Source organism: Vicia villosa, linkage group LG3 (assembly GCF_029867415.1).
Source record: "Vicia villosa cultivar HV-30 ecotype Madison, WI linkage group LG3, Vvil1.0, whole genome shotgun sequence".
Classification (NCBI taxonomy): Eukaryota; Viridiplantae; Streptophyta; class Magnoliopsida; order Fabales; family Fabaceae; genus Vicia; species Vicia villosa.
The window spans coordinates 52,969,374-52,982,227 of record NC_081182.1 but is presented as its reverse complement, the minus strand read 5'-3'; the positions used below and the strand labels follow the sequence as shown (position 1 = coordinate 52,982,227).

Genomic DNA, 12,854 nt, shown 5'->3' with positions numbered 1-12,854 from the left:
TAACCCATCTGTTAAATTTTTTAAATATTAAATCGATGACATATTTTCCCACTTTTTTATGCATCTCATTTTTTGTATACACATTTAAAATCAATATATATAAATTTTTTACCAAAAATATTTTTCCATACTTTTATATTAATTCGTGACAAATGTTTGTGTCACTAATTTTTTATATATATTTACATTAGTAATATATATTTATTCACTATTTTATTACATATTGATAATTCATAAAGTTTTTTTCTTACGTGTCAATGGCTTGACAAACATTTGTCATATATTTTTATTTAATCAATAATATATATTTATCTACAAACAAAAAAGTATACCAGTTATGAGCTCTAATCCTCTGCTAGGGTTTATCACGACGCCGGCGGAGATTGGGAAAAGTATTGTAGAGGTGGATCTGCAAGAGCGTAGCACTAAGAAAGTCAAGAATAGCAGTGAGGAGAATGGTATTAGGATGGAAGGTACGTGTGGTGGGCCGATTGTCTCCTTTCGAGACATCATAACTGGGCAAGGGAGAATAAAGACTTCGGATATTTTGGTGCCAGAAGTAGGAGGGGATGAAGTTATGGAGGATACTAACGGTGACATCACTATAGATGAAGAATTGATTGGAGGATATGAATGCCCTAAGTTCATATTTTCTGCTGAGGAGGAGGAGAGGATGCAGAGACCATGGAGGAGGGGGTAATTGTGAAGTTGTTGGGGGAGGAGAATATGATATAAGGCACTTGAAAACAGACTCAAACAAATGTGGGTACGGAATGGAGTTATCAACATCATTGATTTGAGCAATGACTACTATCTGGTTGCCTTCTATCATGAGGATGATAATAAAGTTGTGATGGCTAATGGACCTTGGTTCATATATGATCACTACCTTACTGTGAAAGATTGGAAGCCTAATTTCCAGCCTGATAGTGATACGATAGAGGAGGTTGTTGTTTGGGTGCGTATTTCTGGATTGCCTATCGAATATTACAGTCCAAAAGCTTTAACAGGATTTGGTAATCGCATAGGAAGAACGATCAAACTTGATAGAATTACTTCTAAGCAGGAGAGAGGAAAATATGCAAGGTTGGTGGTAATGAGGAAAGTAATGATGAGGAGATTATGGAGGTTTCCAAGACTATTTCTTATAATATTAATGAGATTGTGGGCATTAATAACAATATTCTGAATAATTATGACGACACTAGGAAGTGGCTTGATATGATTGAGGAGTGTAATAAAGAGGTGGGACAAGATAAAACAACGGTTACTGTTGGAAGTGGAGGAAGGAGACAGCAACAGGAAAATTAGAAAAAGAAGACCAGTAATCTGACAACATGTGGTGGTATTAAAATTAAAGAAAAAAATGGTGGGATTAGTACCTCAGGTGTTGAAGGCTTATTGGGCAAATTTTATATTGGAGACTCTCAACATTCCAACACATATGATACTTTTAATTTAGTTAATAACAAGGATGCTGGTAAAGGCGGAGACAAAAATAGAAAGGATAGACATAGTGGAATTAACAGTGGCGGGACCTCATTGGATATAATCCATGCAAATGAGTGTATTGAAGTTGACGAACCACCTGATAAAAGAAACATGTCCAAAAATATTCATAACTTCACTTTTGGTGATAAAAATTATATAATTGAGGAAGCAAAGAATGGTAAGGAGGTGGATGGTGGATTTGAGCTGGAGGACGAGGATGCAGAGGAGATCGTTTGTGAAACATTATGATTGGACACAATTCTTTCTTCTTCTTTTATGTGTTTAGTGATGTTTACAAATAATAAGATTTTGGTGTGGAATTTTCGGGGTGCCACTAGCAAGGAGTTTTATACGTACTGTAATATTTATGGGAGTAAATACAAGCCATCTGCGTTGATAATTGTCGAAACTAGATGTGATCCTTCATTGCTAAGTAAAGATTTCAAGAAGCTTGGTTATGATAGGATATAGAGCATCGATAATAGTGGTTTTGCTGGAGGTATTGTCAAGGGTTGGAAGTCGAATCACATGGATGTTCACGTGTGTAAGAAGTAGGAGCAATACATTCATGTGAGTATTAAAGATGAGAATGATAGGAAGTGGAATTTCACTGCGGTTTATGCTAGACCAAATGAGAACAGCAAAAACGTTTTGTGGGATGAGTTAAAGGATATTTCCAGAAATATGTGTGATCTGTGGATGCTGGCGGAAGATTTTAATGACATTGCTTATGTGAGTGATAAGAGAGGTGATGCAATGCCTTCTACGAGTAGATGTAAGAAGTTACGTAACAGAATGGATGTATGTAATATTAGTGATGTGGAGGCTAGAGGTCCAGTTTTCACTTGGAGAGGTCCTATATTTCGTGGTGGTCAGTGCATCTATGAGAAGCTGGACCGTGCCCTAAGTAATGATGAGTGGAGAATGATGTATCCTGATGCCTTTGTTAAAGTTTTGATGAGGGTGGATTTTTCTCACCATCACCCTATGCTTATTAACTTTAAGGAGGATCAGTGTGGTTGGTTTGAGAAACCATTCCGGTTTGAAAATGCTTGGTTGTCTAATGATTCTTATAGTAACATGCTTAAGGAAGTCTGGAGGGAAGGCACTGATGTGGTGGGGAATTTGAAAAATGTTGTTATAGGCATTGACAAATGGAAATTTGACTCCTTTGATAAAATTAAACGAACCAAAAATTATATTATGAGGAGGCTTGAAGGAATTCAACGGAGACTTCAGTTGCATGATAATATAGGAGGTATGCGAAAGCTGGAATTTAATCTTCAGAAGGAGCTTAGTTGCATTTTGAACCAAGAGGAGCTCATGTGGCACCAGAGATCCAGAACTAGGTGGTTGGATGATGGGGATCGTAATACAAAGTTCTACCATATGCATACTATTGCTAGGAGGAAGAAGAATAAGATCATTATGTTGAAGAATGAAGATGGGGAGTGGTTGTCGGATTCAGACGTATTGAGGAAGCATGTTTCTGATTTTTACAAAGGTTTGTTTAGGAATCCTAATCATTGGTGTACCTGGGAGCAGTCCAAGGTTAGCTTTCCAGAGTTATGCAGTGATGATTTATCTCAGCTGGGAAGGATATTGACAAGGATGAAGCGAGAGTTGCTCTATTTTCGATGAAACCATGGAAGGTCCCTGGGCCTGATGGGTTTCCTGCGGGTTTTTATCAAAGTGATTGGGATGTGGTTGATGGCGAGGTTAGTAATTTTGTTATCAATTTGTGGCATAATCCCAGTAGCATATCAGATATCAATAAGACTGATATTTGTCTGATTCCCAAAGTAGAGCAACCTCAAAAGATTGCCCAATTTCGACCTATTTCCTTATGCAATACTCTCTATAAGATCATTACTAAAGTTCTGGTTGGCAGATTGCAACCGGTTTTATTAAAGCTGGTGTCCCCATTTCAGACTGGATTTGTTCCTGGAAGAGCTATACATGAGAATATTATTATTGACAATGAAATCATGCATAGTATGAGACAAAAGAAAGGGAAGAAGGGCTTCTTTGCAGTGAAAATTGATTTATCTAAAGCCTATGATAAACTTAATTGGGAGTTTATTTGGAGGATTTTGGAGGAAATTAAGTTGCCTAAGAAAATGATTGACCTTATCATGCATGGAGTTATTAGTTTGGAAACCAATGTGAATTGGAATGGTAATAGAAATGAGTTTTTTAGACCTCAACGAGGTATTCGTCAAGGAGATCCTATCTCTCCTTATCTTTTTGTCTTATGTATGGATAAACTTGCCCATTTAATTGAATATGAGGTTGCTAGCAAGAGGTGGAAGCCATTTCGTGTTGGTAAGAATGGGATTGAAATTACCAACTTAATGTTTGCTGATGATTTTCTTATCTTTGGAGAGGCTAAGAAGGCTCAATTGGAGTGTGTTAAACGTACTCTGGACAAGTTCAGCAGTATGTCGGGGCAAGATATTAGTTTTGAGAAGTCGAGTATTTTATTCTCCAACAATGTGACTAGAGGTTTGCGCTTGAAGTTGTGTGCTAATTCTGGATTTAAGGAAATTAGTAGTATGGGCAAGTATTTAGGTGTTCCTTTAAAAGGGAAAGCCCTAAGAAGGGGAGATTTTGATTATATTATTGAGCAAACTGCGAAGAGGCTTACTAGCTGGAAATCCATACACCTTTCTCTTGCTGGGAGGATTACGCTTTCCAAGAGTGTTATTGAGGCAATTCCGATATACCCTATGATGACTAATATGCTTCCGAAAGCATGCATTAAAGAGATTCATAAAATGCAGTGTGCTTTTATATGGGGGGGATACGGACCAACATAGGAAGTACCATGATGTTAGTTGGCAGAACATTACTACGAGTAAGGATGCTGGAGGTTTAGGGTTGCGTAATCTTGACATGATGAATCAAGCCTATATATTGAAGTTGGGAGGACAAATTATAAATGGGGATGATGAGTTGTGGTGTAGGGTGCTTAAGAGTAAGTATAAGGTTTTAGATGTTTCCAAAGATATTCATGCTAAAAATACTGATTCGAATCATTGGAAGGCTATATCCAAAACGTCTCCAAGGCTTTTGAATATAGGGAGATGGAATATTGGTAATGGTAGTGCTACTCATGCATGGAAATATTTTTGGGTGAGTAGAGGAGAAAGTATTAAGGAGAAAGATGTGATTATTCCTACTGCTCTTGCAGAAGCCAAGGTGTGTGATCTGGTTGGTGCTAATGGTGACTGGAACTGGGAGTTACTAGATTGGCTTCCTAATGACATTAAGTTGCAAATTGCTGCTATACATCTGCCGGTTTTTGATAATTCTGACGACACTTTTGAAGTGTTTACCTTGGATGATGGAAGCTTATCGGTTCGAAGCATTTATCAAGTGTTAGCAGAGGAGCAAGATCTGGCTGTGAGTGACAGTTGGAGAAGTATTTGGAAATTGAAAGTCCTAGAGAGGGTTAAGTGTTTCATTTGGTTGATTAGGCATGATACAATTCTGACAGGGTAAAAGATGCATGTGTTTGGGCTTGGGAATGCGAGTTGTTGGTTATGCGGTCATTATAAAGAAGATACCATTCATTCCTTGAGAGATTGTAAGCTGGTGAAGGAGGTATGGAGGATTATGGTTCCGGCCACGATACGTAGTGAATTTTATAGATGTGATTTGCAGAATTGGATTGGTATCAACCTTGATAATAGCCATATTTCTACGTTGCATGAAGAAGACGGTTGGAGTTATTGGTGGGCAACTGCTTGCCACTCAATTTGGGAGTGGAGAAACAAACAAATCCATGACGAGAATTATATCCGGCCCTTTGATATGCAAGAAGCCATTGCAAATAAAGTTCGAGATTACAAGGCTGCAATGTGCAATAATAAATTTGTGGAGCATAATAAGATTGAAAGGATGTTCGGTTGGGAAGTCCCTAGAGGTGACTTTGTTAAGGTTAATGTCAACGGTGCTCATTCTCCTCATAGCGGCTCTGGTTGTGGTGGCTTAGTTAGAGATGAAGAAGGTACTTGGTGTGGTGGCTTTGCTAAGGGTGTGGGAAGCAGCAGTCCGTTGAGAGCGGAGCTTTGGGGTATTTTGGAGGGTCTTAAGATGGTTAGGGATCTTGGGTATCAGAAGGTGGGTAAATATTTGTTATTTAAAAAATATATAAATAATTTACAAGTAAACTATTATATTTTTAAACAAATAATTACAAAAATCTAAAAATATTGTAAATAAACCAAGAAAGTTTATAAAATCCAATTTTAAAAATAATTTTGAATTTTGAAATGGGGTCTCATATTTTATGAATAATAAGCCCAATTAAATACACACTTTTATTTAATGTATACCCCCATTTAATTAATAAAACCTAATGACCTCATATTTTATGGATGTTAAGTCTAAGAGATTGAACTGAAGTACACACCTATTTTATAATCTTGATCACACTTATATACGTATATATTTTAATACATACGTATTTTAAATGATGTGCCAATAAAAATAAATAAGAAGGGACAAGTCTTAGTGGGTCAAATTTGGGGTATGAAAACTTGTAGTAAAATTAATTTGATGTATTTGGATCTATTGACATGTTGAATTTTTAAGGGTTACAAAAATATTCAAATCTAAGACGAAAGTCTTTTACCAATAGTAACGATAATTCTGAAACATAGAAAAATATAGACGAATGACGAGCACTCAATAATTTGTGATTCATCCTCAATCTAAAATCTTTATGCCTTATGCATAAGATGGTTGATCAAGCTATCCCCCCGAATCAAGCTAGACATCTATTTAGAGTAAACATTATAGTCCAACGACTTTCAAGTGAAGATTTAGGTTTCAAGGATCACCTGTGGTTTAATCTTTCAAACTCTCAATTAATGGTAATCAACATGGAGATATCTCAAGCTTCATCAAGAAGACTCAAGGTTCTTGTTTGATGCTAAAGTAAAAGATAATAATTTCAATAATTAAAGCTTCAAAATTGTGAAAGAGAAGAAGTATGAAAACTCGTTTGGTCGTGTCCGTTTGAGTGACAATTTCCTTGTAAAGACACAAGGGTATTTCAGGAAATATTATGGCTAAATCACACACACACACACAAAACTCTAGAGAGGCCTCTCATGTTTTAATCAAATCATCAAAAAAATGTTTTTGAGGCCTAGCCAATTGATTAGGAGAGTGTTTGATTAATTAGGAGACTTTTTCTAACTGTTTAATCAATTAAACCATAAACCTAATTGATAGACCATGCTTGGTTGAGTCTAAAACTAATTGGGACAATCTCTTAATGATTGGTTACAACTCTATATCAAACCTTCCATTCGTGGCCTTAACAATCGATTATTTAGAATGTCAAATCAATTAGTTTAATCAATTATGACATTTAATAGGTTCATGGATTGTTTCCAAATTTATACCACACATTGACCTATAAATAGAGATATTCTCTATCACTTTTCACCAGAAAACGTGTAAAAACATCATTTTTCAATTATCTCACCATCTCTCTAAATCTCTATTTGTTCTCACATATTTTATCCATAGTACTTCGAGAGTGTTCTTGAGTCTCAGTGAGGATATTTGTTTTGGGTGAGGGCAAAGTTATAAATTTACTAAAAGTGGATCTCTGTGACTAACATATGGAACAACTGACAAATTGGTGGGGATTTCCTCTCAATATGGTCTCACTCTTACAACTGTACTTGCCATAGATCGAGAATTATTGAGTTTATGAATCGGCCTTCTTCCATAATTTTCCATCTGCTAAGTATTTTGAGAAAATGATTAGGACATTATTTACATTCTCGTAGAAAGTTATGGATGCACATACTCGGGGGGAGCCTTCATGAAGACACGAAACTCATCGTCGTAGGTTTTGCCATCATAAAAAAGGGGAAGTATGTGAGTGCACTTCCCAAAATTAGATTTTTTGCATGATGTCAAAACTAGGATACTAGGATCTTTTGTGTTCCTGTACATTGGATGATATCATCTGAGTCATGATGTGCATCTTAGCATTAGGAAGCATAACAACATCTTTGAATGTGTTTAGAAAAGGTTTTGTGCATTTAGAAAAGATTTCATGCATTAAAAACCAATTTTTATGTGAAAAACAAGTTTATGTGTCGACACACGTGGATCAATATTAAAGCCTATAGCCTCTATTTGGATGTGTCGACACACGGGTGCCCTCAGGTCGACAAATAGAAGACAATTTTCTTTTATTAGTCGACACATATGACTTACATGTTGACATAGGCTACTCATTTTTAAATCCCGTAGCTTTTGTCTCTCATGTGTCGACACATGACCTGATATAGGTCGACACAAGCATTTACATGAGTTAACACTTGACTCGTATGTGTCGACACATGCTGTTACAAACTTGAAATTTTGCATAATTTTTCGAAACCTCTTGTTTCCTTTTACCTCCAACTTGCATACATATAAATATCTCATACATGCATCATTTCAAAGTCAATGAAACTATAAACACATACAAAGATTACTCTTCATCTTCAACCTCACATCTATGCATACACACAAATAAACTACACATAATTATTTTTTGTTTGGATGTCATCTTGATTAGGTTAATAACGTCCAATTTATGTTTGTGTACCGGTAATTGGGTTGAGAATCTTTGGGGGTTTCATTGGAAAAATTGTGAGGGTTCATCCTCCAATATCATGGTGTTGGTTTGTGAGTTTTGACAAGATTTTTGCAATTCGGATTCGATCGAGTGAAAGCTTTGAAGAATGGGAGGTTCTTGCAAAGGACTAGCGTGAGACGATGAATCGATTTGAAATCTTGGGTGACAACAATTCACAATTTGGATTCGACCGAGTGAAGGATTTGAAGAACGATAGTTTCTTGCAAAGGGGTAGCGCGAGATGGTGAATCATATTGGTGTTGTTTGGTGACTTGATCAAACTCAGATCAAGGAAAGAGAATTGTTAGGATCAACATCAAACATAGGGTTTGTAAGATTGGATTGTTATTTTTCTCTTGTAAACAAATTTTGCAAAGTAAGATTGATTATCTCAATTCCTTTGTAATTGAGGCCAGACGTAACCATAGTGAGGACGATTGGAGAACTGCCTAAACAAATCCTTGCGTCCTCTATCTATCTCTTTACTTCTCTATTTTACGTTTAATTGCAAATTGTGTAATTCGTTGAATGCGCATTGATACATATAGAAAAATCATTTGTATCAAACTTGAAACTGCTTTGTTGATTAGATTACAATTAATAGAATTGTAATTGAGTTTTCATATCAATAAAGTTAAAAAGGAAAATTTGAAATATCAAAGTGCACATCAAGTGTTTGATAAATTTGTGTTTTGTTTATTAATTGATTTCATTAGAAATAGGTTATCGTTTTGTCCATAGTAAAATGATTGATTGAGAAAATATTGTACTGTGTTATTATCATTTTCTTCGCATATCATTTGGTTTCTTACGCATATTCAAGTTTCTAATAGCAATAATGCTATTTAGTACGAAAGATTTTGAGCAAGAAACACAAGAATGTACATGTGTCATTAATTTAGTGGATAATTTTAAATTTATTATAAATTAAATTTCCTTTTTAATAGGGATCATATGGGGTGGTTGTGATAAAGAATAGTTGAGATTTATTCTTGCTTTTCTTGTTTTCTCTTTTTCTTACTAATAAGCATTTTCCTTCTAATAATCGGTTCGGGTTAGACAACTTTGTTTGATCTAGGATTTCAGTTTCGCTTGCCATAGTTTTTGCACGTTTTTAAAACAGCTTTAAAAGTACATTTTTAACTTGTGTATTTATTCACCCCCTCTAGACAAGTTGGCGTAGTGTAACAAAATCAATTAAAACTAAAATTATGTAAACGTGGTTTTATCCCTTGAGTATAATTCCAACCGAGGAGAAACATAGCTTGTTTTGAAAATCTAAAAAATATCATTGTTGGAGATCGAATCTATGACCAGTTTCATTTTTTTTCTCAATGGAACTTTACCTGAGAGATAAAAGTAACAAGTTAAGTTTTCATGTCACCCTTCATATCTCACTTATGAAACCGACGTAAAATTCTCCCACCGAAATAAAAGAGATTTTTTAATAATAGTGTATGTTGATAAATTTAATTTTCAATTTGTATTCATATTAAATTAAATAAAATAACTGTAGAAATCAAAAGGTTTCAATTACTCCATTTAGTTAATACTTATAATCAAGATTAGTAAGGAAAGCAAAAACTATTTTTAATGACAAGACATTATGAATTTGCAATATAAATTATATATCTCTCGCATGCTTTGTCTTTTTAAGGCATCAGGTACTTGAACAGATGTTTTTCCAAGTGAAGGAATGGATTCAATTCAATGCAAGTGGGAAAAACAGTTGAGTCTTTTTCATTAGAGGTTGCCAAAAGTTGTTCATCTTTTTGAGTTTAGGTTCAAAATTGTAGGGTACTATGTCTTTGCGTGGGCATATATGTGACAGATATAAAGAGAGTCTTTTACTATTTGAGCTTTAATAAAATGCCTGAGAATGGTGCAGAAGATAGTGATGATAAAAAAAAAAAAACATCATTGCTAAAGAGCAAGTGAAAGTTTTGTTCATTGGTATGGGCCCTAAAATGGAATTTTTTATGGTCCTACCATCTTTTTAGAAAGTAATACCCAATATACCACACTTTTCACACTTTTTCCCAATATACCATCTTTTCAAAAAAAAAAAACTGATTTATAGAGCATCCGCCCTTTGAATGGGCGGAGCTTCACCTTTTTTAGGAACATCCGCCCTTTGAATGGGCGGAGCAGTGTATTTCGTTTTTTTTTTTTTTTTGAAAATTTTAATTAAATTAAAAACAAATTTAAATAATATAATAAATCTTATAATTAATAATAAACCAATAATATATATTAAAAATATTATAATAAAATATAATATTAATTTCATATTAATTTCACAACTTGTTTATAATTTTTTTGATTATTTAATTAATTTATTTTATTATATATTAATCATATTATTGAATTAATATATTTTTTGTTTTAATCATATTATTGAATTAATATATTAATCATATTATTTCACAACTTATTGGATTAATATATTTTATTATATATTAATCATATTATTGAATTAATATATTAATTAATATTATTTTATTATTTAATTAATTTTTTGTTTTAAATATAAAAAATAATACAATTAATTTTTTTAATTTTAATATAAATTGAATTAAAATATATTAAATCATGCATCCATAAATAAAATACTTTTAATTGATAAATTAAGTTACAATCCAATAAAATACTTTTTTGTTATTTATTAATAAAATTGTCATTATTTTAAAGTATTAAAATATATATATATATATATATATATATATATATATATATTAATTGCAAGAGATAAGATCAGTGAATCAGCTAACTCGAGCGTCCACGGAAAAGAGTAGTTCATTCATTAATTAAAAGGACTGCAAATGGACTAAAACCAACAGAAAAAGATAAAGGTACATAGAAAATAACCATCAGAAAAAGATAAACTAAAACATCTAAGAAATCACCACGGTTAAAACAATGTCATTAGGTCCATGCATCATTTGAATGGCATCAATGTCGTATGCCACGTTATCCCAGAAAGTTATCGTTGCTCCAGTCACAGCATCAACCCTTGTTTTAAGCCTCTTGATGCTTCTTATCTGTTCGCCGGCCTCGTACTCCCCCTCTAAAAATCTTAGGAGAGTCCTCTTGAGTTGCTCGACGGATGAGATATTCCAAAACATTACCGGCATGGGAGGTTTGACGGCGGAGAATATGACATGTCCGGTCCTTCTGCGATACTCCGGTTCAGGTTCGGCACGCCATGTTGATCTCCGGGGCGGCAACTCTGTTGTCCGGTGACATCCATCTGGCCTAATGGTTGTCCGGCGAGGCATGGTTGTGTTTGTGTGATTGTTTGGTATTTGGAGTTTGTGTATCTGTGTGTAAACTCAACCATAGGAGCCCCTAATTTATAATAGTAGTGGGTAGAAAAAAGTAATGATGTTGCGTACTGTTTACAAGCACGCCTAACATGTATGATAAATGCAGACACACTGATCAATGACTGACCTGATGGGACTAGACGAAAGCATGCGTATTTGACTGTCCAAAATAAAGAGTGGCAGTATGGGCCTTGAAGACAATTTCACAACGAGACAAAGATATAACTAGTTGGTTTAATAAAGGATAATACAAATACATAACCAATAGAAATACAAATACAAATACAAATACAAATACAAATACAAATACAAATACAAATACAAATACAAATACAAATACAAATACTAATACAAATACAAATACAAATCTGGCCCAACACTATGCATTACTGGTTCCAACATTTGGACAATTCGTTCGGTTGTGACCAGGAAGACGACACAACGCACATTTTCTCTCTAACTTATCATAGTTGTCCATTTCTGTTCTAATACGTGAGCTCACCGGACGACCTTTCTTGTTCCTCCGCATCAATGGGTTGTGACAAATTTGATCTCCTTCAAAGGAGGGCCAATACTCATCTAATGGTAGTACTTGAAAACTTGTGCTGTAAACACCGAATAAGTTTGAGACTCTGTAAACGTCGGACAGTAGAGCATAGGCGTCTTGGCGCACCACAGAACATGCAGCAATAACGTGTGAACAAGGAACACGGTAAGCTTGATACTTTCCACAGTCACACCAAAGATCTCTTAGGTTTACCTTGTAATCTCCCATAGGCTTTCCTTCACCATGGTCCATTGTCTCCTTCACACTGAAAGTGTTATGGTTATAGTCAAATATTCTTACATGATGCGTGCTGGATTTTGCCGTTTCTTCTTTCACATCCGCCCATTCCAGATGCGGAAGTCAACGAAAATAAATTGTTCCGCCCATTTGATCTGCGGAGCTTATTGAATTCAACGAAAATTTTGAATTTTCTGTCCCAAATTAAATTACATTGAATTAATATTTACTATCTAACACCAACTACTCTAAATTTTTACTATATTTCTCAATTCAAATTTCATTCTCATTCAAATACCTTTCTCAATTCAAATTTCATTCTCATTCAAATACCTTTCACAATACAATTTCACTCTCACTTTATTTCTTCTCATACATTTTTCAAGTATTTCTATCCTACAATTTCTTACCCTCATAACAAAAAAATGTCTTTGTTAACGCTCGGAGAAGAACATCGAGGCACACCGAACAACATTATGGCATATGTAAGTATCTTTATAATTTTTTTTATTCGCTTGATATAATTTTTAGTTAAATTAATTATTTGTTGTTATTATTGTATTTCAGGATATAAACAAATTTCGTCCTCGGTCACATAGTT

General features: G+C 34.4%; 1 protein-coding gene across 1 annotated transcript; it reads right to left on the bottom strand.

Moving 5' to 3' along the window:
• Window positions 1-11,848: 11,848 nt before the first annotated feature.
• On the bottom strand, window positions 11,849-12,268 carry LOC131658052 (uncharacterized). Its single transcript, XM_058927389.1, has one exon. The coding sequence runs from the start codon at window positions 12,266-12,268 to the stop codon at window positions 11,849-11,851; it is 420 nt and encodes a 139-aa protein (XP_058783372.1).
• Between the last annotated feature and the right edge of the window lie 586 nt (window positions 12,269-12,854).

Coding starts and splice junctions, on each gene's coding strand:
- LOC131658052 (XM_058927389.1), bottom strand. CDS start 12,268: ATGGACCATGGTGAAGGAAAGCCTATGGGAGATTACAAGGTAAACCTA.